Here is a 26,920-nt window from a genome sequence, read left to right as displayed (position 1 = left end):
TTTTTGAATTCCAGGCTTGGAGGCAAGTTTTGGTTGTATAAAAACCAAGTAGTACTGTGACCAAGAGCCTCCTGTAGTCTTCCAGTACACATAGGGGTCACCAAATAGCAGCCCTTAGTTGGTACCCCAGAAAGTTTTTGCATGCCTGTGTTGCTCCCCAACTTTTTTTATTTTTGAATGTGGCTCACGAGTACAAAAGGTTGGGGACCCCTGGTGTAAGGGAAGAGATATGGCTGGAAGGTTCCGTTTTCTATAAATTGGCCGTTACTAGTGTATAAGGGACATTAGGATATAGAGCAGTGACAATCCTGTGTGTAAGTCTGGGGTCTGGGCTGTGAAGATTCAGTTCTTGGGATTAGAGCAGGACCGGGTTCCTATCAGACTGACTCACACACAGATCATTCTCCTCTTACACAGAATTCTTGGAAATCAGATATGAGAAATGTTCTGTGCAACAAAATGGCTCCAGTTCAGTGATTTAGAGATCTGCATAGAATGGCCGAAATATGGCACTTAGTCCAATCAGCCGCCGTGAATCACGTTGCCAATGGGCTGGCAGGAATTTATTGTGTATTTGTCATGTACTTGGAGATAAAAATCCCTAAATCCAGTTGATAAATGAGCTAAGATTTCCCAATGACAGTGGCGTAATGATTCCCTGTCCTTAAACCCATAACTGCCCTCCAGCTGACAGTTTGATGACATGATGCAACTGACCAATGGTATTGGGTATAGATACACCTGAAAAAACTGATTGGTTTTACTCTGTAGAAAAATGTCACCCTTGAACCCCAAAACCTTTAATGTCACCGGTCCAGTTGCCCAACCTTCATAGGAGAGGCCTGTGTAAAATTTCATGAGGATTTACCCTATTATTTGCTTTGGAATTTGAATGTTTTTTCTAACAGAATTTTTCTAGAAAATAGAAATATTCAATTCTTTACTGTCCACCAAAGAGAAAACTTCACATTCAATCACCAGTAAAAAAAAACCCAATACATTTCTTTATGTTTACCATTAATTCCCAACTAAAAAAATTCAAATTTTTCATGTATTTCTTTTTGATTCATTAGTATTTCTAAGGGGCGGATTTTTCAAGATTTAAAAAAAAAAAAAAAAAAAAAAACATTTATTTTTTAATTTTCACATTTATATCGCCAGTGAAAACTGTGAGAACTTTCCCACGATGCCGAAAACTTTTTCTGTCTTTTCCCCCTTGACTGATTTTGAATTTGAAGCAGAAGTTTTTGGCCCATAGCATAAAAAAAAACAAAACAAAAAAAAAAAAAAACAAGTTTACCCAGAAAAACTCTCTGAACTTTGATAAATCCCTCCATGGACATCCTGAAATTCAGTAAATGTTTTTTTTTTTAACATCTTTTCACTTAGCAAATGATCCTATAAAATAAAAACAGGAAAATATCCCCAAAATAAAATTTTTCACTCTGATAAAAAATAAATAGGAAAATCATATTTATTCCCAACCATTGCTAAATCTGTCAGGGAACAATGATAATTATGGGAATACCGGTATGGGATCCGTTACCTGGAATCTGTTATCCAGAATGCTCTGAATTATGGAAAGGCCGTCTACCATAGATTCCATTTTATCCAAATAATCCAAATTTTTAAAAATAATTTCCTTTTTCTGTGTAATAATAAAACAGTAGCTTGTACTTGATCCCAACTAAGATATAATTAATCCTTATTGGAGACAAAACCAGCCTATTGCCTTTATTTACAGTGATTCCATTGAATTTCTCCCGTTTCGTGAATTTCCCGCAAAATTCCTGAAACTGCAAAAAATTCCCAAAAATCTAAATTGATGCAATTTTGGATGTGAGGCCGAAAGGTCGCTTGTTTTAATTTTGACGCTGGCGTTAAAGTCAATGTGCGTCCGAATAGTGTTGACGCGTGGCGATTTTGACGCAAGCAACTTTTCGGACGCGTGTCCAAAATGTTTTGCGTCATTCATTCGCGAATTTATTTGCTGGTGGCAAAATGCGGAAATTTGGTGCAAATTCGTGACATGCAAATTAATTCACCCATTACTATTTATTTCATGTTTGTGTTTTTTTACTATTGAATCCAAATTTTTAGTGGGAAAAAAAAAATTAGATTTTTGTAGATTTATTATACTTTGAGGATGGAAAAAATCAGAATCTGAAAGTCCAGCATCTCAGAACTGCCGAGGTTGTATATAAGTCAATGGGAGAAGTCCCGACAATATCCTGATCTGCATTGGGTTTCGTACAATAATTCGAAGATTTTGAACCATCTGAATTTTTAACAAATTTTTCATGTTTTTCCCCGCACATTTTCGGGAAGATGTATAAATAAGGGGCAAAAACCCATGCGGATTTGGTCGGAGAAGTTTTCAGAAAATAATGGGCCTCCCCATGTATGAAGATCCAAATTACAGAAAAATCTATTTCAAAATGGAAAACTCCAGAGAATTCTGGATAACAGGTCCCATACCTAGTGATGGGCAAATAAATTCTCCAGGCACAAATTGGTGGCGAATTCCCGCGTTTCTCCGCCAGCGAATAATTTTGCAAACCACTCCCAATAATTCGCTGGTGAAAATTCGCCTGCGGCAATTTCCAATTTTCAAGATTTTTTCGTGAAAAGGTTCGAATTGCTCGATTTTGCGTGAAAAAGTCGGAATTTCACTAATTGTTCGTGAAAACAGCCGAATTTCATGAATTGTTTGAGAACTTTCCATTTCCACGATTTTTCGCAATTTTTTTGCCATTTTGCGGGCAATTCTCAAATTTTTCGGCGAAACGGGAGAGATTCGCCCATCACTACCCATACCTGTGTTATGCAAAAACACCCTAAACCCGAAAAAAGAAAAGTGGGTGAGCAACGATTTTGTCTCACACCACGAGTCACCCATGGGACCCCCCTGCATAGGAAGCAGACCTGGGCCCCCAGACGGGGTCTGTAGTGACGCCACTGATTTATAGAATGGGGAAAGAATTTAGGGGAATTCAGGAATGAGACAAGGGAAAAGGAATGTTGGTTTAACTGGAGGTTGATATTTATCACTGAGTCTGAGAAATCGTTTATTAAACTGGCCACATAGTTTGCCCCACGGAGGCGACATTTACTGGAAGTCCATTTATTAACCACTAATGTTGTTATATCCTTTATATAGCGCCGGCATATGCTGCAGCCATGTACACCCATTATACATCATTCCCCTCAGGCCCTGCCCCAGAGGAGCTTACAGTCTAAGGGCCCACACACTAGGGACAGTTTTATCAGAATAACCCGCCTGTATGTACTTGGGGGGGAAACTGGAGCACCCAGGGGAACCCACACAGGCAACAATATATAAATGGGGAAATTGTTAAAGTATGGAGACTAACAGTAGCAATAATTCGTTATAAAGTTTAAAACATATTAATTATGGCATGCGTAGCCTAACGCGTTTTATGCCAAATGGGCACTGACTCATAGGCTAATGGTCCCATCCCTGTACAGACTTTTCATAGGGGTGATGTCTGTAAAAAAAATCTGTACAGGGGTGGGACCATTAGCCTATGAGTAAGTCCCCGTTTGGCACAAAATGCGTTAGGCTATGCATACAGATAGGCTAGTGGTCCCACCCCTGTAAAGACTTTTTTACAGACATCACCCCTATGAAAAGTCTGTACAGGGATGGGACCATTAGCCTATGAGTAAGTGCCCATTTGGCACAAAACGCGTTAGGCTATGCATGTCCTTATATAGTGAATAAAGTACCCCCTCTTGTAAAATATAAGGATATTATAAGTTACCGAGGAGTTTCATGACCATATAAAAGTACGAGGCCGAAGGCCGAGTGTTTTTATACAGGTCATGGAACTCCGAGGTAACTTCTAATATCCTCATATTTTGCAACTGGGGGCACTTTATTTATTATAATACACACGTTTCAGTGAGTCATGTGACAGAAATGACATCAGAACTCACCGTTTATAACTGATGACATCAGAACTCACCGTTTGTAAGGATATAATTTACAGGATATTCATGGCTTTTGTGTATTATAAAAAGATACACTCACACACCACTCATTCCCATTGGTTTGGTCAGAATATCTGAATCCCTTTCTTTGCTGATGGTGAAATCTCCTTTCTCCAGTCTCAGTGGATCCCTTGGCCCCAGCGCCACGCTATGGAGGAAGTATTTCTTTCTATACATTTATATGGATGGGGAAGTGGTTTTTAAGCTTCCTAGGCAGGAGGCTGAATGTCTGTGCTGAGCGGGTGCAGGAAGTGAGGAGTGCGAAACAAATGGACCCCCCACCCACTGAGATAAAGGCAAAACAGTGCAGATATGAACCAGCCCGTGACCCTGAGTGAATGTGCGGCCGAGGGATTCTAAGGACGTGGCTGATCTTGTGGCGCCTCCAGCAATCACGTCAGTGACACTTTTACACTTAGGAACAACTGCTGCTGCTGCTTTAAAGGGGAACTGCACCACCATTTGCACACTGTAATTCTAAGCAATCTCCCAATATACACGCATGTCACTGTCACTGGTTTTATATGTTTGTCTGAGGGGTTATTGATCAAAATTCAAATTTATCTGATTTTTTTTAAATGAAAAAAGTCTGACCAAATTAGAATCCACGATTTGACCTTATTTATTAAAGGAACAATTCATTGTGACAAAACAAGCTGGGTAAATAGACAGGCTGTGCAAAATAAAAAATGTATCTAATATAGTTAGTTAGTCAAAAATGTAATGTATAAAGACTGGAGTGACTGGATGTGTAACATAATAGCCAGAACACTACTTCCTGCTTTTCAGCTCTCTAACTCTGAGTTAGTCAGTGACTATATGGAGGGCCACATGGGCAGGGGCGATCCTGGCCCCTCCGCCGCCTGAGGCGGCAGTAGTTGCTGCTGCCCCCCCCTCCCCTGGAAATTTGCTCTTAAAGTACCAGGAGCAGCATTTTTGCCACCCCTGGTACCTAGTGGGGCGCTGCTGCCTGAGGCGACAGCCTCAACTCGCCTCATTGGCGAAGCACCCCTGCACATGGGACATAATTGTTTAGTGAGTTTGCAATTGATCCTCAGCATTCAGCTCAGATTCAAAAGCAACAGTTATGACCCATGTGGTCCCCTCAAGTCTCTGATTGGTTACTGCCTGGTAACCAATCAGTGGAAAGCAAGAGAGCTGAAAAGCAGGAAGTAGTGTTCTGGCTATTATGTTACACATCCAGTCACTCCAGCCTTTATACATTACATTTTTGCCTAACTAACTATATTAGATACATTTTTTATTTTGCACAGCCTGTCTATTTATCCAGTTTTTATTTTTACACTGAACAATTCCTTTAAGAAGAAAAACACAATTTAATTTAATCGGGGGAAAATTTCTTAAAATCAAGGGATTTTTTTCTCCAGAATCGCTCGATTTTTTCAGACTTTTTCCCAAAAAGTTCAAATTTTACAGATTTTTGCCGGAAAAGCCCAAAATAGTTGGATTTTCGGCCTAAATCCAGCACAGACCACAGAAACTTCCAAATAGGACAGGGACCTCTCCCATTGACTTATACACAACCTCGGCAGGTCTGAGATGGTGGATTATCGGATTCAGACTTTTTGCAGCCTCGGGGTTTAATAAATCTCAAAAAATTCAAGGTTTTTTTTTCCACTAAAAATTTGGATTTTATAGTTAAAAAAACTAAATGTTCGACTTTAATAAATAACCCCCTAAATGTAATTGCTTGGAGGATGTATGTCCCCTTTAAATTAAGGGGTGCCAATGTGGACTACAGTTCCCAGCATCCCTCAAGGGACAGCACCTTCTTCTAGAGACTCTGATAGATGTGAGTGCTGCAGGAGAGCTCTATAAAGTGATAGTAAGAGGCATCTGTGCTCCTTATCACTGTATCTGTTTGTTTTCTGCCTAATGTTCCCTCTCCTGCACCAGTGTCAATACTCCCAGCAGCTCCATGTTTACTACTCCCGTCCGACCTGGCCCTCTCCTCATTGGATCAGAGACATTCAGTCTGTAAAAACTTGCCTTAAGTTTGAGTTTCGAAAATACCCCTCCCATTGGCTTCTATAGAAGGGTTTCAGTTGGCAACGGTTTCCATTTGCATTTCATTTCAGTTACATTTTTGGGATTTTTTTTGATTGATAAACTTAAAAACATTAATAAAATTCAAACAAACTATAGGTGCTGTTGTGCTATTATCCCACTGCTACTATAGGTGCTGTTGTGCTATTATCCCACTGCTACTATAGGTGCTGCTGTGCTATTATCCCACTGCTACTATAGGTGCTGCTGTGCTATTATCCCTCTGCTACTATAGGTTCTGCTGTGCTATTATCCCACTGCTACTATAGGTTCTGCTGTGCTATTATCCCTCTGCTACTATAGGTGCTGCTGTGCTATTACCCTACTGCTACTATAGGTGCTGCTGTGCTATTATCCCACTGCTACTATAGGTTCTGCTGTGCTATTATCCCACTGCTACTATAGGTGCTGCTGTGCTATTACCCTACTGCTACTATAGGTGCTGCTGTGCTATTATCCCTCTGCTACTATAGGTTCTGCTGTGCTATTATCCCACTGCTACTATAGGTTCTGCTGTGCTATTATCCCTCTGCTACTATAGGTGCTGCTGTGCTATTACCCTACTGCTACTATAGGTGCTGCTGTGCTATTATCCCTCTGCTACTATAGGTGCTGCTGTGCTATTATCCCACTGCTACTATAGGTGCTGCTGTGCTATTATCCCACTGCTACTATAGGTGCTGCTGTGCTATTACCCTACTGCTACTATAGGTTCTGCTGTGCTATTATCCCACTGCTACTATAGGTGCTGCTGTGCTATTACCCTACTGCTACTATAGGTGCTGCTGTGCTATTATCCCTCTGCTACTATAGGTGCTGCTGTGCTATTATCCCACTGCTACTATAGGTGCTGCTGTGCTATTATCCCACTGCTACTATAGGTGCTGCTGTGCTATTATCCCACTGCTACTATAGGTGCTGCTGTGCTATTGCTACTATAGGTGCTGTTCAAGGCTTTGGAAGCAGCTACATGTTATTATGGCCCCTCCCTGACTAAGCACCTATATACACTGGAGCACTGGTTTCCGCCCTTTTTATATTTTTACTATTATTTATTTTTAAATTTCTCACCAGAGAGCAAGTCCCGAGGGTCCTTCACATCATTTTTAGAACATCAGTTGTCATGGAAACATAGTGCAGCGATTAAAAATAGCTTCTGTTTTTCACTTAATACTCTGGTTATATAAATATGTCAGAACTCTGTCTGTGAATGTGAGAGCAGCTGTGCATGAGAACTGGTATTCTGGGAAGGAGGGCCCCTCTGTCTCCAGCTGCTGGCGGGATGCTGGGAGTCGTAGTCTCGATGCAGGTGGCCACAAACTGCCAATTTCTGCTGCATAATTATGCATGTCTGTTTTGGATAAGCAGAATAAATATAAGCTACAAACTTAAGATCCTCAGTTTCAGATTGTAGGTGATTCTGTTCACCCGCTACAATATTTAAGGGCCTTGCTTCCTTGTCAATACTCCTCTTAATGACCGTCATCCTGCTATAGTTCCACGGGTACCCAGGGCACAAATAAGCACTCACCCCAAATCTCCCCCAACTGACCTTCAGACTGGGCCCCCTTAGCTCATAACAAGGTTACAGATATATAGAAACATTGGGGTAACAGTCACCCTGCTATAGTTCCAGGGGTACCCAGGGCACAAATAAGCACTCACCCTAAATCTCCCCCTAACTGACCTTCAGACTGGGCCCCCTTAGCTCATAACAAGGTTACAGATATATAGAAACATTGGGGTAACAGTCACCCTGCTATAGTTCCAGGGGTACCCAGGGTACAAATAAGCAATCACCCTAAATCTCCCCCTAACTGACCTTCAGACTGGGCCCCCTTAGCTCATAACAAGGTTACAGATATATAGAAACATTGGGGTGTCATCCTGCTATAGTTCCAGGGGTACCCAGGGCACAAATAAGCACTCACCCTAAATCTCCCCCTAACTGACCTTCAGACTGGGCCCCCTTAGCTCATAACAAGGTTACAGATATATAGAAACATTAGGGTAACAGTCACCCTGCTATAGTTCCAGGGGTACCCAGGGCACAAATAAGCACTCACCCTAACTCTCCCCCTAACTGATCTTCAGACTGGGCCCCCTTAGCTCATAACAAGGTTACAGATATATAGAAACATTGGGGTGTCACCCTGCTATAGTTCCAGGGGTACCCAGGGTACAAATAAGCACTCACCCTAAATCTCCCCCTAACTGACCTTCAGACTGGGTCCCCTTAGCTCATAACAAGGTTACAGATATATAGAAACATTAGGGTAACAGTCACCCTGCTATAGTTGCAGGGGTACCCAGGGCACAAATAAGCACTCACCCCAAATCTCCCCCTAACTGACCTTCAGACTGGGCCCCCTTAGCTCATAACAAGGTTACAGATATATAGAAACATTGGGGTGACATTGGGGGCCCTGCTCCTGTACATGTTGCTATTATATAACTAGCTTTTCTTGAGTTACATATTTTAAAGCAGAACTTTCCTGGTTTTGGTTCCTCAGTAGATAAATTAGGGTCAGGCTGCAGCTGCACAGTTACCGAATTCTTCTCCCCAAGGCAAGTGCAGCAGTTACGATGCCATTTTTTAAATTTTATCTGCATTTAAAGAAACACAGGTACCCGCAGACATGCACCCGTACAGTCACAGTTATGTTGCACCTACGCTTCTGCTGAATTGGTTCAGGGGTCAGAACCAGCAGTTCACAGGATATCAAATAATAGCTATTACAGTGACTATTTGTAATGAGAGAAGGTTATACACATCTCTCACATTGGTGTCTTTGTGGAACCAGCAGGACATTGTATTAGTTTGGGGGCTGCACTGCGGTGCCTCCCTAATAGCCCTTCTCCCCCCGCCCCCGGTGTTGGATGAATATAAATAGAAAGCTATTCTGGGAAATATTATACTTAGCATTCAGCAGGCGGCCCTCGCTTTTTCCTGTACTTACATTGATCTGATGGAACGTTTGCATGCAATTCATTAAATAGGTGGAATAATTAAATGTCCCCCCATTGGGGGCTGGGCCCCGCGCGCAGAAGGAATGTAAATATTTAAGGAGGCACAAGCTCTTGTTTTTCTGGGCCAGATCTGCTCTGATTCACTCAGTTTCTATCCCTGCCGATTACCCTACAAGGAAGGCTTATAAATTACACTATTATATGTACGTTGGGGCTGCTAATGCCAATGAAATGTTGTTTACTAAGGATATTAGATCCTGTGTGCAAATACAGCTGAATGCTAGAGGATGCTGGGAGTTGTAGGCCAATGATCAGATCATAGCTAAGGGTTAAACTAGAGTGTCCCAGAAAGGATCTACTGACCAGATCCCTGGCCACATATACAGGTTAGAAGTGATAATTGGTTTGTCTGTAGTAGAGAATGACCCGGCAGTTAGAAGTATGTGTCAGTAGAAGAGAAGGAGCTGGCAGTTAGAAATATGTGTCAGTAGGAGAGAAGGAGCTGGCAGTTAGAAGTATGTGTCAGTAGGAGAGAAGGAGCTGGCAGTTAGAAGTATGTGTCAGTAGGAGAGAAGGAGCTGGCAGTTAGAAGTATGTGTGAGTAGGAGAGAAGAAGCTGGCAGTTAGAAGTATGTGTCAGTAAGAGAAAAGGAGCTGGCAGTTAGAGGTAATAGTTGGTGTGTCTGTGAGAGAGAAGAACCTGAAAGTTAGAAGTGATAGTTAGTGTGCCTGTGGGAGAAAAGGACCTGGCAGTTAGAAGTGACAGGTTGTATATCAGTAGGAGAGAATGAGCTGTCAGGTAAAAGTAATACATACCTCACAACAGTGTGCAGTATGGCACATTTTGTGACCACGCCCATTTTTGTGGTCACACCCCCTAATTACCATGTTAATTTTCCAAAATTTGGCAGATTATGAAAGTTTGAAAATATTTTTGTGGTTTTTTTTCAGTTATTACAGTTTTGCTAATGAAGGTGTATTGCCCTTTAAGCTGTGAGTCTAACTTCTCCCAAGGGACCTGTTATCTTATATTGTTACAATTCTTTTTGCTTATCTAGAAATTGTTGCAAAAGTATCTTATATTCTGCTGTGGCTGTTTTGGGCTCTCTGCCAAAAGACAATTAAGTTAGAAACATTGTTTCTTTTCTGGCTGTTCAGTGCAGAGAAAATCGGCACGTTGCAGTACAAACGAGGGACTGCGGTTTGAGCTGTCAAAAGAGGGACTGTCCCTCTAAAAGCAGGACATTTGGGAGGTATGCAATAGCTGGTGTGTCTGTGGGAGAGAAGAACCTAGCAGGTAGAAGTGACAGTGTATTTGTCAGTGGGAGAGAAGGAGCTGGCAGACAAAAGTGATCGTTTCTGTGTCAGTGAGAGAGAATGACCTAGTAGTTAGAAGTGACAGTTTGCGTGTTATTGGAAGAGAAGGACCTGGCAGTTAGAAGTATGTGTCCGTGGGAGAGAAGCAGCTGGCAGGTAGAAATGATAGTTGCAGTGTCCGTGGGAGAGAAGGAGCTGGCAGTTTGAAATAATAGTTGTTGTGTCTGTGGGAGAGGAGCTGGCAGTTTGAAATAATAGTTGGTGTGTCTGTGGGAGAGAAGGAGCTGGCAGTTTGAAATAATAGTTGGTGTGTCTGTGAAAGAGAAAAGTGGGCACAAAATAGTGTCTGGTTCAGATTACGTATATGGCCCTGATGTTTATAAACAAAGGAAATTCCTTCTGATCTTGGGCATCATAATAGTCTGTTATACCCCAAATGGTCAGTTACCCTAGCAACCAGACAGGGGTTAAAATGCAAGGTGAAAAAAGAGTGGGCCTGATTAATGAATATTTCTTCTATAGCCGGGATATGTATGTTCATTCTGCCAGTCAGGCCTGAAGGGGATATGCCCTGCCCCATGAATGCCCACTGCACTCTAATAGATTGTTTTAGGGTCAACTTGTCCTTTGTTTTTACACCCACAGGTCCCTGAGTATATGGTAGTGCTGATCATCTGATCTATTTCCCTATCTGTATATTCAATAGGGATAATCCCCTAATCCTCTGATACAAAGTGATACTGAGTAACTATGCCTGGAATCCTGCCTCATTCTCTTCCCTTCTAAGGGCAAGTGAGACATCGCTTTATGGTTGAATAAAACCACAGTTTATTCTTATATTATATACAAACCCCACAAATAACTTGTGTATATATACATTCATGTAATCAGCGAGTAGTGATGTCACTTTCTTTAAATTCATATCAATTTATAGAAGAATGAATTTGCTGACACTCATTTCCATTTCCTTTCTGGCAAATAACAGCAGTTGTCTCTTGCTTTGTGGCAGTGAGTCTAGATACAGCAATATCCTGATATTCTTTTCCAATTCCTTTCTGGCAAATAGCAGCATTCCTCTCTTGCTTTATGGGAGGGAGTTTAGATACAGTAATATCCTGACACTCATTTCCATTTCCTTTCTGGCAAATAACAGCAGTTGTCTCTTGCTTTGTGGCAGTGAGTCTAGATACAGCAATATCCTGATATTCTTTTCCAATTCCTTTCTGGCAAATAGCAGCATTCCTCTCTTGCTTTATGGCAGATAATCTAGATACAGCAATATCCTGACACTTATTTATATTTCCTTTCTGGCAAATTCCTCTCTTGCTTTATGGGAGGGAGTTTAGATACAGCAATATCCTGATACTCGTTTCCATTTCCTTTCTGGCAAATAACAGCAGTCCTCTCTTGCTTTATGGCAGGGAGTCTAGATACAGCAATATCCTGACACTTATTTCCAATTCCTTTCTGGCAAATAACAGCAGTTGTCTCTTGCTTTATGGCAGTGAGTCTAGATACAGCAATATCCTGATAATCGTTTCCATTTCCTTTCTGGCAAATAACAGCAGTTGTGTCTTGCTTTATGGCAGGAAATCTAGATACAGCAATTTCTTGGCAACAAATGTCCTAGTTATATATCTTTATAGTTCTGCAGAGAGCCAGGAATGGTATGTTGATCTCCCGGATTAAGGATTATAACCATTGTATTCTACAGAGCTCCGAGTTAATCTGTAAGCGAGTGCCCTATTGCCCTAATTAATCTTAATTGGCTACTAAATTGTTTGAACCCTGCAGCCTATGGGGTCAGGAGAACTTTGTTGCACCCGGAAATACCTTGCCATTGGTTAGTGCAGGAATCGGCATGTAATCGTGGGTGAGTAGGAACCCAGGGAGTTAAAGGGAGGCTTATCTCTTTAATGTTGGATTTCTCAATAATGTCATTACCCAGGATTGGGGGGATTTCGGCTACAATATAATTTATTCTTTATTTCAGTTCTGCCCAATGACATGAGACTCCCTTTTGCATGTTGGGGGAATAATCCTAAACCACTGAATCAGTCTCTCTCCAGTACAAATGTCAGTGGGAAGGTTATGTCATTGTAATGCCAGTTTGCTAATTCTGAGCAACTTTTCAATTGTCCTTCATTTTTTCTTTTTGAATTATTTGCCTTCTTCTCTAAACTTTCCAGCTTTCAGATGGGGTCACTGACCCCATCTAAAAAATCAAACGCTCTGTAAGGCTACAAATGTATTTTATTGCTACTTTTTATTCCTCATCTTTCTATTCAGGCCTCTTCTATTCATATTCTCAAAGTGTGGTTGCTAGGGGAATTTGGACCCTAGCAACTAGATGACTGAAATTGCAAACTGGAGAGCTGCTGAATAAAAAGCTAAATACAGTAGCTCAAAAATCACAAATAATAAAAAATGAAAACCAACTGCAAATCATCTCAGAATATCCGTCTCTACATCATACTAACAGTTAATTTAAAGGTGAACAACCATTTTAATGTATGTATTAAATTAGTAACAATTTCTTGCCTTTGCCCCCTCAAGATCTTGTCCAACGTGGCCATCTACCTGTGCAGCATCAGCGTGGGCATCATGTCTTACTACATGGCAGATCGGAAGCACCGCAAAGCCTTTCTGGAAGCGCGACAGTCTCTCGAGGTCAAACTCAACCTGGAAGAACAAAGCCAGCAGCAGGTAGGGTGGGCATGGGGGCAACCAGACTAGCGAGTCAACTGCAGCCACTAATGAGAAGAACCTTCATATATTATGCACTGCTTTTTCCATTACAAGGTCCAACCTGTTCTTGAACCCCCACCAATTTGGGGGTTCAACAAGATGGCTGCCCTTGCACATGAGGAACCCATTCCTATGCTGATGGTTAAATCTTCTGTTTTGATGTCATTTTATTTCATATGGTTATGGACCACACTGGCGGGTTTTTTGGTGGATTAATGTCTACATTTTTTTCGGAGAAAAGCCTGATTAGGTTGGTTCTAATGGGAACACAGATGGGTCAGTGCATAGAACATTCTCTTCTTAGACGTTCTGTGCAGGCCCGGACTGGTAATCTGTGGGTTCTGGCAAATGCCAGAGGGGCTGCTATAAGTTGCCATAGAAAGTCACTATTTAGTGGGTTCTTGGGGCTGATTGGGCCTCTGTGTACCTGAAATGCCAGGGCCTATTTTGATTCTCAGTCCGGACCTGGTTCCGTGTAGGAGCTGCCATGTACATAGGAGAAAGTGCCTCCTGCAGTGAGAAGACCTTCATTCTGCTCCATTTGTAACTTTGGCCCAGTAAGTAACATGAATGATCAGAGAATTCTCACCCCCTGTGCTTTTTACCCTTCCACATTCTCGTCTTCTCCTGATACAAACTACTATATATCACCTACTGCATATGCTTAAAGGGAAATCATCTTTATATTGTCTACAACATCATCATGGAAGGGTGAGCTGTTTCATAACTTACACTATTATTATTATTTATCCTTTCTAATACATGAGTGATACTCAGAGATGGAACAAGGTGGGGGCGGGCCCAGGTGCAGGCCGGGCCCCACCCCCACCCTCTTCCGTGCGGCGCTGCAGTGGGCGAGTGGGGCGCGTGACTGCCGGGGGGGCACTGCAGGGGTTGCGGGCCCTGGCCCAATTGCACCCCCTGCTCCCCCTGTAGTTACGCCACTTTTGATACTCAGAGTTCCCTGTATAACTCAGCCTGCAGCATTGTGCCTTTATATGGTCACAGAACAACCCCTCAGTGACTTCTAATATCCTTATCATTTACAGTAGGGGGCACATTATCCCTTATAATACATGAGTGATACTCAGAGTTCCCTGTATAACTCAGCCTGCAGCCTTGTGCCTTTATATGGTCACAGAACAACCCCTCAGTGACTTCTAATATCCTTATCATTTACAGTAGGGGGTACATTATCCCTTATAATACATGAGTGATACTCAGAGTTCCCTGTATAACTCAGCCTGCAGCCTTGTGCCTTTATATGGTCACAGAACAACCCCTCAGTGACTTCTAATATCCTTATCATTTACAGTAGGGGGTACATTATCCCTTATAATACATGAGTGATACTCAGAGTTCCCTGTATAACTCAGCCTGCAGCCTTGTGCCTTTATATGGTCACAGAACAACCCCTCGTTGACTTCTAATATCCTTATCATTTACAGTAGGGGGTACATTATCCCTTTTAATACTCAGCGTTCCTTGTATAACTCGGTACATATAAACATACAGCAGTGCTATTCTAATTTATCGAATATAAGGGATCAGACAGCTGCAGATAAATGAATGTTGATGTAGCAGTGAAGTGGTGGGAGTCAAGTTGTGAGTCTGCGCTTCGTATCCCCTTGTGTTTTGTACTCACAGTTGTTACCGTTGCTGCTTCTCCAGTATCCATTGCTTGTGCCCCTGACCTTTTTCCCTGACATTTTCCAATATTGTTGGATTCAATGGCAACAGCTCATCCTGCCTAATCCTTTGCTTCCTGTCAAGTCCCAATGCTGAGGCTTCAGCCAAACACAAGGTTTATCTCACTGATATGTGCGTGTATTTATATTGATATGTTCACCTTTAAATTAACTGTTAGTATGATGTAGAGAGGGATATTCTGAGACAATTTGCAATTGCTTTTCATTTTTTATTATTTGTGGTTTTTGACTTATTTAGCTTTTTATTCAGCAGCTCTCCAGTTTGCAATTTAATCCATCTGGTTGCTATGATCCAAATTACCCTAGCAACCATGCACTGATTTGAATAAGAGACTGGAATGTGATTAGGAAAATGAGGAATACCCCCCCAATATCCCCATCGCTGACTCTCTAAACTGTTCCAGTTTATTATTATTATTTATTATTATTAGTAGTTCGTATTATTATTTGTATGTATTATTATTATTATTAGAAAATTCCATGCCCTTATTGAGAATTCTCCCTGAGCCCAACTCTATGTCACAGTTACTGCTACAACTTATCATTTCTGCTTGGATTTCTCCAGTGCCACTGAGCAATGTATTAAAGTAATGGTTCGCTTTTTAGTATGTTATAGAATGGCCAATTCTAAGCAACTGTCCAACTGGTCTTTATTATTTATTTTTTATAGTTTTGAAATTATTTGTCTTTTTTGTTTGACCTTTTCCAGCATTCAAATGGGGCTCACTAAAAAACAAATGCTCTGTAAGGCTATAAATATATTGTTATTGCTACTTTTTATTACTCATCTTTCTATTCAGGCCTCTCCTATTCATATTCCAGTCTCTTATTCAAATCAATGAGTGGTTGCTAGGGGAATTTGGTCCCTAGCAACCAGATGGCTGAAATTGCAAACTGGCGAGCTGCTGAATAAAAAGCTAAATAACTCAAACACCACAAATATTAAAAAATGAAAACCAATTCATTTTAAAAACCAAAACTTTAGCAACTCAAAAAGTCTTATTTGGGGTTCACGCTTTAAAAAAATAGTCACTTTGTGAAGTTGAACTGCCCCTTTAAGCACTTCATTGTCCTGTCTATAGTGGGCAGGGAAATTACTTCTGAAGTGAAGTGAAAGTGAAGTAACTTACCCTTGGAACCTAAACCCGGTCCATAACTCATGCTGTGAGTCTCCGGTTGCAGCTGGGCCAGATGACAGTTATACAGCCTTAAAGAAGTGTCAGTTAATAGATATTGGCCAATCAGTGCAAAGTTTGCCCCAGGTCAAGTAACTGTGTAGTTGCTATTGGAAAATGTGCTTCTTCATCTCTTCCATTTCTCAGGTTCTGACTCTTGAAGCAATGTAGCAGATGTTAGTTGTCCTCCAGCCCTTTAAATCAGCTGGCTTCTGCTATATTTTTTTTAGGCGCCACAACCAGCAGTGCAGAGGACTTAAACAGGCAGACAGATTCAGAATTCAGTAGCAATAACTTTGCCACAGAACTGTAAACCCAGTGACGATTAGGAATGACTGGATATTGGGAAATTGCTTTGAATTAGAGCACTTTGGGTAAAGTTTCCCTTTGAGTTGGATTGTTGTTACATAACATGATTTAAAAGGCTTTTTGCTGTGGCTGATATTATGGTATAGGTGCATGGCACAAGGCTGATATTATGGTATAGGTGCATGGCAGGGGGCTGATATTATGGTATAGGTGCATGGCATGGGGCTGATATTATGGTATAGGTGCATGGCATGGGGCTGATATTATGGTATAGGTGCATGGCATGCGGCCGATATTATGGTATAAGTGCATGGCACAGGGCTGATATTATGGTATAGGTGCAGGCATGGGGCTGATATTATGGTATAAGTGCATGGCACAGGGCTGATATTATGGTATAAGTGCATGGCACAGGGCTGATATTATGGTATAGGTGCAGGCATGGGGCTGATATTATGGTATAAGTGCATGGCACAGGGCTGATATTATGGTATAGGTGCATGGCACGGGGCTGATATTATGGTATAAGTGCATGGCATGGGGCTGATATTATGGTATAGGTGCATGGCACAGGGCTGATATTATGGTATAGGTGCATGGCACGGGGCTGATATTATGGTATAAGTGCATGGCATGGGGCTGATATTATGGTATAGGTGCATGGCACAGGGCTGATATTATGGTATAGGTGCATGGCACGGGGCTGATATTATGGTATAAGTGCATGGCACGGGGCTGATATTATGGTATAGGTGCATGGCATGGGGCTGATATTATGGTATAAGTGCATGGCACGGGGCTGATATTATGGTATAAGTGCATGGCATGGGGCTGATATTATGGTATAGGTGCATGGCACGGGGCTGATATTATGGTATAAGTGCATGGCATGGGGCTGATATTATGGTATAGGTGCATGGCACGGGGCTGATATTATGGTATAAGTGCATGGCATGGGGGCTGATATTATGGTATAGGTGCATGGCACGGGGCTGATATTATGGTATAAGTGCATGGCATGGGGCTGATATTATGGTATAGGTGCATGGCACGAGGCTGATATTATGGTATAAGTGCATGGCATGGGGCTGATATTATGGTATAGGTGCATGGCATGGGGCTGATATTATGGTATAGGTGCATGGCACGGGGCACATAGACTGGCAGCGTGAGAAGGATCAGGAATGTAATAAAGAGCTTTAGGATAATAAAACTCAAGTGATTTTCAAGCAGAACACAAAGATTAAAGCTCAGAGGGACATCTGGACTTGCTTATACCCCCCCCCCCTTCCACTGACTCTTCTCTATTTCGTGCCTTCTGGACTACCAGCCTGGGGATCTGTACCCACAACTGGCACCGGAGTTGTATCAATGGAACAGGACTGGGAGGCTGGCAAATCTTCAATACAGAATGGCTCTCCTTTAACGGGGTTGTTCACCTTTAAATTAACTGTTAGTATGATGTAGAGAGGGATATTCTGAGACAATTTGCAATTGGTTTTCATTTTTTATTATTTGTGGGTTTTGAGTTATTTAGCTTTTTATTCAGCAGCTCTCCAGTTTGCAGTTTCAGCCATCTGGTTGCTAGCATCCAAATTCCCCTAGCAACCATGCACTGATATAAATAAGAGACTGGAATATGAATAGGAGAGGCCTGAATAGAAAGATGAGTTATAAAAAGTAACATGAGAAACATCTGATTGATCACTCAGGACTGGCCAGTCTGTCCCCACGTTACTCCATAATCCTGTTCCTGCTGAATTGTGCTTAGTACAGGGAATACAGGGAAAAAAAGACAAGATTATTGGAAATAGGTTTTCTGCATGTGCAGTTCCCCTTTAATGCAGACTTGGTCTTTAATTGATTCAGGTTTCTTCATTTTTTCTTTTTCATAGTTCTCGAATGATTTGCCTTCTTCCTCTGACCCCACCTACTTTTTCTTCTATTCAGACCCTTTGCCAATCATATTCCAGTCTCTTATTCAAATCAATACATAGTCGCTAGGCTAATTTGGACCGTAGCAACCAGATTGCTGACATTACAAACTGGAGAGCTGCTGAATAAAAAGCCAAATAGCTAAAAACACAAATAATAATAAATGAAGACCAATTGCAAATTGTCTCAGAATATCCCTCTCTACGTCATACTAACAGTTTATTTAAAGGTGAACAACCCATTTAAAGTCACGGAAAGTACTATATGGGTCCTGCATGCAGCAGCCTCCATGTTATACTGATCCAGTGGAAGGAAAACAACCCCACTAGATATTCACCACTTCAGCCTTAACATTCTCACATCCACTTTCTTCCCCCATGACCACTGCACAGAGAACCCCTTCCTTTGCTGATTGTTACATCTCCTTCCCTGAGGTTAGGCAGAATCAGCAAAGGAAAGGGGTGCTTTGTACTAAAGTCATAGAGATTATGGAATATTTTGTCTTTGGTTGAAGTACAACTCCCAGCATCCCCCCCCCCAGATAAGCAGCTACCATTGCTCCTGAGTAGGGGGGTTGGTTTCTGTTCCCTTAGAATTCCTCCGTATGAAGATGATGGGCTCCAGCCCAGGGGACGGCATGTATGGAATTCCCTGTATAGAACCTTCCATTCCTTGTATGGAGCTCTCATTGGCCGAGGGCTGGGACTGTACTTACAGTAACTAATCCGCCACTGACACTGATACATCCTGACATTTCACTTGTTACATTAACAGGAAAGGGGCAGGTTCATCCAAAACTGGGTGGGGTTGTGGTACTACAATTCCCAGCATCCCCTGTCTGCCTCCCTGCAATATTTATACCAGTTTTGCTTCTTTTCACCCAAACTTGCTCTGGATGGAAAGTAATACTACAAACAATTTGCCTGGCTGACTGAATGCAGAACTGCATTCCCAATCCTCCCGCTTTAAGAAAGAGCTAAAAGAAGATCAGACGTCATGAAATGTTCAAGGCCTAAAAAACACGACCCATGCAGATAGGCAAATGGAACATCCCAGTCTGACGTTATTATAAATATATTTTGGCACCAGCACCCACATGATCAGCAGCTCAGTACATACGCACATGAAAGGGCCCCGGGAGTTATCTCATGGGACATACACACGTATTACATTACAGCTAGACTTGGACACTAGGCTTACATTCTTCTGTATTATTCTATGCCGCCATAGTTTTATGGGATCTCTCTGTACAGACTATGAGCAAACTTAGGGGACTGTTCCTGCTGAATTGTGCTTAGTACAGGGGAATACCTATACTGTCATAGTTTTATGGGATCTCTCTGTACAGACAATGAGCAAACTTAGGGACTGTTCCTGCTGAATTGTGCTAAGTACAGGGAATACCTATGCTGCCATAGTTTTATGGGATCTCTCTGTACAGACTATGAGCAAACTTAGGGACTGTTCCTGCTGAATTGTGCTAAGTACAGGGAATACCTATGCTGCCATAGTTTTATGGGATCTCTCTGTACAGACTATGAGCAAACTTAGGGGACTGTTCCTGCTGAATTGTGCTTAGTACAGAGGAATACCTATGCTGCCATAGTTTTATGGGATCTCTCTGTACAGACAATGAGCAAACTTAGGGACTGTTCCTGCTGAATTGTGCTAAGTACAGGGAATACCTATGCTGCCATAGTTTTATGGGATCTCTCTGTACAGACTATGAGCAAACTTAGGGGACTGTTCCTGCTGAATTGTGCTTAGTACAGAGGAATACCTATGCTGCCATAGTTTTATGGGATCTCTCTGTACAGACTATGAGCAAACTTAGGGGACTGTTCCTGCTGAATTGTGCTTAGTACAGAGGAATACCTATGCTGCCATAGTTTTATGAGATCCCTCTGTACAGACTATGAGCAAACTTAGGGACTGTTCCTGCTGAATTGTGCTTAGTACAGGGAATACCTATGCTGCCATAGTTTTATGGGATCTCTCTGTACAGACTATGAACAAACTTAGGGACAGTTCCTGCTGAATTGTGCTTAGTACAGGGAATACCTATGCTGCCATAGTTTTATGGGATCTCTCTGTACAGACTATGAGCAAACTTAGGGACTGTTCCTGCTGAATTGTGCTTAGTACAGGGAATACCTATGCTGCCATAGTTTTATGGGATCTCTCTGTACAGACTATGAACAAACTTAGGGACAGTTCCTGCTGAATTGTGCTTAGTACAGGGAATACCTATGCTGCCATAGTTTTATGGGATCTCTCTGTACAGACTATGAGCAAACTTAGGGACTGTTCCTGCTGAATTGTGCTTAGTACAGGGAATACCTAGCACAACATGCTGGCACAGTGTTCCCCACATCCCTGCTGTATCATTATTTTCTTATTCTCTGCAAATCTAAATCTGGAAAGTGTGAATTTGCTCGGCATGTGAAGTTCTCTCTCTCTGCGTAAAGGGCAACAATTCCATTGGGGGATGAACTGTGCACTATGCGACTTGGTAGCAAGTAATTGACATCATGGAGGTTTGGTTGCACTTCAGAGGGTGCAGATCCGAACAAAATTCCCACGGGTGAGTTGAAATGTCTAGTTGAAATCTCATTGAGTTTCCCCCTGTAAGTCAGTAGGGGGCAATAGTGGGCACTGAGAATGAAAGGAGATGGTGGGCCAGTCTGTGGTTCACATTGGCCAAGCGCTATGTTGGTCTGTCCTGGCACAGAATAATGGCGGCTCAGAGGTGGGCAGGGCAGACAGCATGAGTTTGAGGGTGTGTATCAGATGTTGCTGACTGATAGATAAGGGTTGTGTATGTTCATTGTTCCCTGTGCCAGTGCAAAGGAATGACCCACAGACTCCATATAATGTGCCCATTGTTCCACCAGCCTTTCAGTTTGAAGCCTAAGGAAATTCACATGATTAATCTGACCCAGTTTGCATAACGAGGCACAGTGACGAGATTAGAGATCACATGCAAAACTGCTCCAATGAGCCTCCCAGAAACTGATATCAGAAAGGGGAAACATCACATGCGTTACTACCTGCTCCTCTTCAGATAAACATGGTGGGAAGAGAATGACGTTGGGTGTACCTTTAGCAGCATCAAACATGATATATGACTTTAATTGGAACTTTTATATATGATATAAATGCAGCAGGGTGTTATTGCTTTATGGCAATGATTTTACCCACAGCATACCTTTCCAACTGTCACGTTTTTTAACGGGACAGTCCCGATTTTGACAGCTAAAATGTTCTGACTTTCTCTTTGATCTCCTTCACTGAACAGCCAGAAAAAGATACAAAGTCTCTGAAACTTAATTGGCTTTTGGCAGAGAGGCCAGAATATGTGACAGGTGCACTTAGATACATTTGTAACAAATTAAGATAAGCAGAGAAACAATTGTAACAATTTAAGATAACCAGGTCTCTTGGGGAAGCTGTGATTTGCAAGGGCAATTCACCTTCATTAGCAAAACTGAAATAACACATAAAAACCACAGAAATGTGTTCAGACTTTCATAGCCTGTCGAATTTTGTTAAATGAACATGGTAATTAGGGGGTGTGGCCACACAATGGGCGTGGTCAAAAAACGTTGTCCCTCTTTCTATTGGGAGGTATGCCACAGTGACATTGGTCAGAAGTCTGTGTTGGGAAGTTAAGTAGTGAATGGTCTTGTTTGTAAGTGCCTGACCAACTGTGGGTCCCCAGTGATAGTAGTTGTTAGTTAAAGGGGAACTATCACGAAAATGCAAATACATGCAGCAGTTGGGTGTCAAATAATCACTGACAGTTAGATCCAATATATCTTATAGGGGGGCCCCCTTTTGCCTAGAAGATGTATTAGAGCTCACTCTATTAAACTCACCAGACATCATGTCTCTCTACATGCAGAATTTGTGCCAAAGGCAGTTATTTTGTTTGATTGTGTTTGTGCTGGAATCAGTTATTTGAGTGAGCTCTAATACATCTGCTAGGAAAGGAGCCCCCCTATAAGATATATTGGATCTAACTGTCAATGAATATCTGACACCCAACTGCTGCATGAAGACAGAATGAAGAGAAACAGATGCTGAGATAGGAATAGTGAATATAAACTTGATTATTTCAGAAACAATGCAGAAATTTTAATTGTATTTAGAATGTTTATTACTTCAGTATGAAGAAGCTTATATTAAATTTTCAGTTCCCCTTTAATTTCAGTTGTTGCTAGGGTGCAGCTTGACAGATTCAGGTTGGGTCAGGAGGAGCATTTGCTCTACTACTATTTGACCGACCCCATTGTGGCATCAGGGCAGGCAGTGGGTAGTAAGTGGGTCTGGTTCCAGGTCAGATCAGGTAGAAGGTCCAAGTGCTGCAGGAGTGGGTTCACCCAATTAGACCTGTGCATCACCATCTTCTAGTAGATGCTGATTCTTGGGAATACTTTGAGATATTGTGAGAAGTCACCACCATGTAGGCTTAGGACTGAGGACTTCACAGAATGTCCCAAGTCTTTTTATTTCTATGAATTGTCCTTCTCATGATCTTCTTGGGTTCCAGGAGGTAGGTGTTCTTGGTGGTTGGGAGGATGAGAGGGGCAGAATTCCAGAGTTATGGAAACGTGAGATCACAAGGGAAGAGGGTGCAGGTGACTGGTGTCTGTTTGTGGGAGACAGAGGGAATTTGATGGGACAAACCAAAGAGAGGAGACAATGGGGAACCTGTAATAGTGGTCAGTAGAAGGTTGTTGTAGTGCATGGAGGTTGGGACAAAGATCTGCATTGAGTGAAACAGGGAGGGATCTCAGCAATATGGCTCAAGAGTGGCTGCTAGGGGAGACTCAGGAGTCACAAGAGAAATCGGAAATTGCACTAGGTAACAAGATTAATTGGCACCAATGTCTGGATGGTCCAAGATAAACCCTCACAACCTGAATCCATATAAAGTGTGAAATAGACAGATCTCCTTTTAAAGGACCAGTAACATAATTTAAAAAAAATTAGCTTCTACTTAACGGGAAAAAAACCACCAAGACACTTTTAACTTTCAATTCGCAAAGTCTTTATTAGGAAATAACTTGCAGATTCTCCGCTTGCGCTCCTCTTCAGAAACAGTGACAGGGCATTGATCCATCATACTGCGCTCGATTTCTCATCCCTGCCTTCTATAGGAGAAATCCTTTAATAGAGGTCTCACCCAATGAAGGACTGGAAGAGACCACACTCTACCTTTGGGGAGTCACCACTCTCACACTCGTAAGTACTCCATGCTTAAAGGGATACTGCCATGGGGTAAAAAGTTTTTTTTTTTCAAAAAACATTAGTTAATAGTGCTGCTCCAGCAGAATTCCACACTGAAATCCATTTCTCAAAAGAGCAAACAGATTTTTTTATATTTAATTTTGAAATCTGACATGGGGCTAGACATATTGTCAGTTTCCCAGCTGCCCCAAGTCATGTGACTTGTGCTCTGATAAACTTCAGTCACTCTTTACTGCTGTACTGCAAGTTGGAGTGATATCACCCCCTCCCTTTCCCTCCAGCAGCCTAACAACAGAACAATGGGAAGCAGTGTCAGACTGGGATGCCAGGGGCCCTCCAGAGACCTTAGGCTGAGGGCCCACTTTCCAAACTATTATACCTCCTCTCCTCACTCAACCTCTTTATTTTCCTCTACATAATAGACTCTATTCTTCCATTATTTAGCCTCTTTTTCTCATAAATAAATAGGGAATGACCATGAAATAGGCCAAATGTTTAGCAGCAAGAGGCCCACTGACACCTGGGCCCACTGGGAGTTTTCCTGGTATCCTGGTGGGCCAGTCCGACACTGATGGGAAGGTAACCAGATAACAGATCCCTAACACAAGATAACAGCTGCCTGGTAGATCTAAGAACAGCACTCAATAGTAAAATCCAGGTCCCACCGAGACACATTCAGTTACATTGAGTAGGAGAAACAATAGCCTGCCAGAAAGCAGTTCCATCCTAAAGTGCTGGCTCTTTCTGAAATCACATGACCAGGCAAAATGAGCTGAGATGCACCTACACACCAATATTACAACTAAATACACTTGTTGGTTCAGGAATGACATTTTATATTGTACAGTGAATTATTTGCAGTGTAATATAGAAATAAAAACTACAACATAAAAATCATGACAGAATCCCTTTAATAAAGTTGGGAGGCAATTACTGGGCTTGGGGCCCCAGGGACACGGGCAGGTTTAGTTGTGTACGTATGATCCATTTATTTATATACACAGGCACAATCATAATAATAACAGAGCGGAGCCAAGAGAATTGCAGGACAAACGATAACCCTCTATTGTAAGATGTGCAATTTAATGCAGTCATTACACCTCTTGCCCTGTGGATGTTGCTGAACTACAACTGCCAGCCAATGGCTAATATTGGGATCTGGGCATTGTAGTTCAGCAACAGCCGACGAACCAGACATGAAATACCATTGACCTTTAGGATGTCAAAAGAGTGGGAAAGATTCTGGAGGTACTGTAGCTTTGGGGCTGAACAGGTCTTCTAAGCATAAAGGATAACTTAATGCCTGTAAAAAAACGGTATTTTATATACTGAACTTACTGTACCAGCCCAGAGGTTCAGCAGCCCTATAACATTAATGACCCAACCCTTCAACTCTGCCCCAGCAGCTCCTCATCTTGGATCTTGTTAGGCCTCTTTTGTGTGTCAGTGGCACTGCACATGCTCAGTGGGCTCTGATTGGCTGTTGAGAAGCTAAGCTTAGGGCTCGTCACTAATTATCCAGCAGAAAATGAGCTTCCCTGGCTGTAATATAAGCTGATGCTACAGGTTTGCTGATTATTTAATTCTGATGCTAATTGCACTGGTTTCTGTGCTGCCATGTAGTAATTATGTGTATTAATTACTAATCAGCCTTATATTGTGACATTTCTATTCTATGTGTACTGTATATTGTGAGTGGGTCCCTAAGCTCAGTAAGTGACAGCAGCACAGAGCATGTGCAGTGAATCAGCAGAAAAGAAGATGGGGAGCTACTGGGGCATCTTTGGAGACACAGATCTTCACTGCTAAAGGGCCTGTGGAGGTCTCAGTCTGGTACAGAAACCCCAAAGTTGTTTTATTTCTTGCCTAATTATTTCTTTAGATTCATTCCTCCCTTAAAGGGGTGGTTCACCTTTAAATTAACTTTTAGTATGTTATAGAATGGCCAAATCTAAACAACTTTTCAATTAATCATTTCAAAATCATTTTTTAATTATGTCTTCGTATTCGGACTCTTTCCAGCTTTTAAATGGGGGTCACTGACCCCATCTAAAAACAAATGCTCTGTAAGGCTACAAATGTATTGTTATTGCTACTTTTTATTCCTCATCTTTCTATTCAGGCCTCTCCTGTTCATATTCCAGTCTCTTATTCAAATCAATGAGTGGTTGCTAGGGGAATTTGGTCCCTAGCAACCAGATGGCTGATATTGCAAACTGGAGAGCTGCTGAATAAAAAGCTAAATAACTCAAAAATCACAAATAATAAAAAATGAAAACCAATTACAAATCGTCTCAGAATATTACTGTCTACATCATACTAACAGTTAATTTAAAGGTGAACAACCCCTTTAAATCGGCCACGGCTACTGCTACTAGGAAGTTAAATGTGATACCAAATCCCTTTAGGTGTTACTATAACTCCCAGCACCCCCAGTCCCTGTAACATAAAACAGCTTGGGATAATCAAGAAGGACGTTCCTGCTTTGAGAGCCCCATGACGTGTCCCTTGTTATCAGACATCACACAGACTGGTCGGAATTTGACCAATAATAATTAACATCGGATGGGGGTGATTCCTTGGCAGCTAGGGTGTTTGGTTAATGACGGATTGCTTTAGGGGTCATTGGAAAGTACAGAGCATTTACCTGCATTAAATATCAATTGGATTGTCTCTTTCTTGCACCATATAGAGTACACGGCCCATTAGTTGGGTTATTCAGCAGCACCCTGTGTCTCCCACTGCCACTACTGTGTGTTTAACTACCAGAAATATGGAAAATCACTGGGAAATTACCCTCTATTGTAACATTGTATCCCCTACCACCACCCCTTGCACAGCCCACAATCCCCCAATAGATGGAATAGTGCTGAAGCAATGACAGTACCTTAATGGGTTAATCATGTACTTGACTCCCCCTATACTTTATTCACTGGTAACAGATTATAAGGAATTTGAGAGTCTGAACAGCTTAATCCCTGCCCAGACTATTATCCACTGTTACTATAGGTACCATCTCTCCCTACTATACCTGCTATCCCACAGTCACACTCCCTTCCCAGAGACTATTATCCACTGTTACTATAGGCACCATCTCTCCCTACTATACCTGATATCCCACAGTCACACTCCCTTCCCAGAGACTATAATCCCACTGTTACTATAGGCATCATCTCTCCCTACTATACCTGTTATCCCACAGTCACACTCCCTTCCCAGAGACTATTATCCACTGTTAGTATAGGCACCATCTCTCCCTACTATACCTGCTATCCCACAGTCACACTCCCTTCCCAGAGACTATTATCCACTGTTACTATAGACACCATCTCTCCCTACTATACCTGCTATCCCACAGTCACACTCCCTTCCCAGAGACTATTATCCACTGTTACTATAGGCACCATCTCTCCCTACTATACC

At 41.9% G+C, this 26,920-nt stretch overlaps 1 protein-coding gene across 1 annotated transcript in view; it reads left to right on the top strand.

The window, feature by feature from the left end:
• Nucleotides 1-26,920, top strand: part of adcy3.L (adenylate cyclase 3 L homeolog) — a 58,121-nt gene that overhangs the window by 11,872 nt on the left and 19,329 nt on the right. The window contains exon 2 of the mRNA XM_018264119.2: nucleotides 12,925-13,074. Coding sequence (XP_018119608.1) covers nucleotides 12,925-13,074 — 150 coding nt within the window. The remainder of the gene's footprint in view (nucleotides 1-12,924; nucleotides 13,075-26,920) is intronic.

This window comes from Xenopus laevis, chromosome 5L (assembly GCF_017654675.1).
Source record: "Xenopus laevis strain J_2021 chromosome 5L, Xenopus_laevis_v10.1, whole genome shotgun sequence".
Classification (NCBI taxonomy): Eukaryota; Metazoa; Chordata; class Amphibia; order Anura; family Pipidae; genus Xenopus; species Xenopus laevis.
Note: the sequence above shows the minus strand (reverse complement) of the source record. Positions and strands in the feature narration are given on the sequence as shown.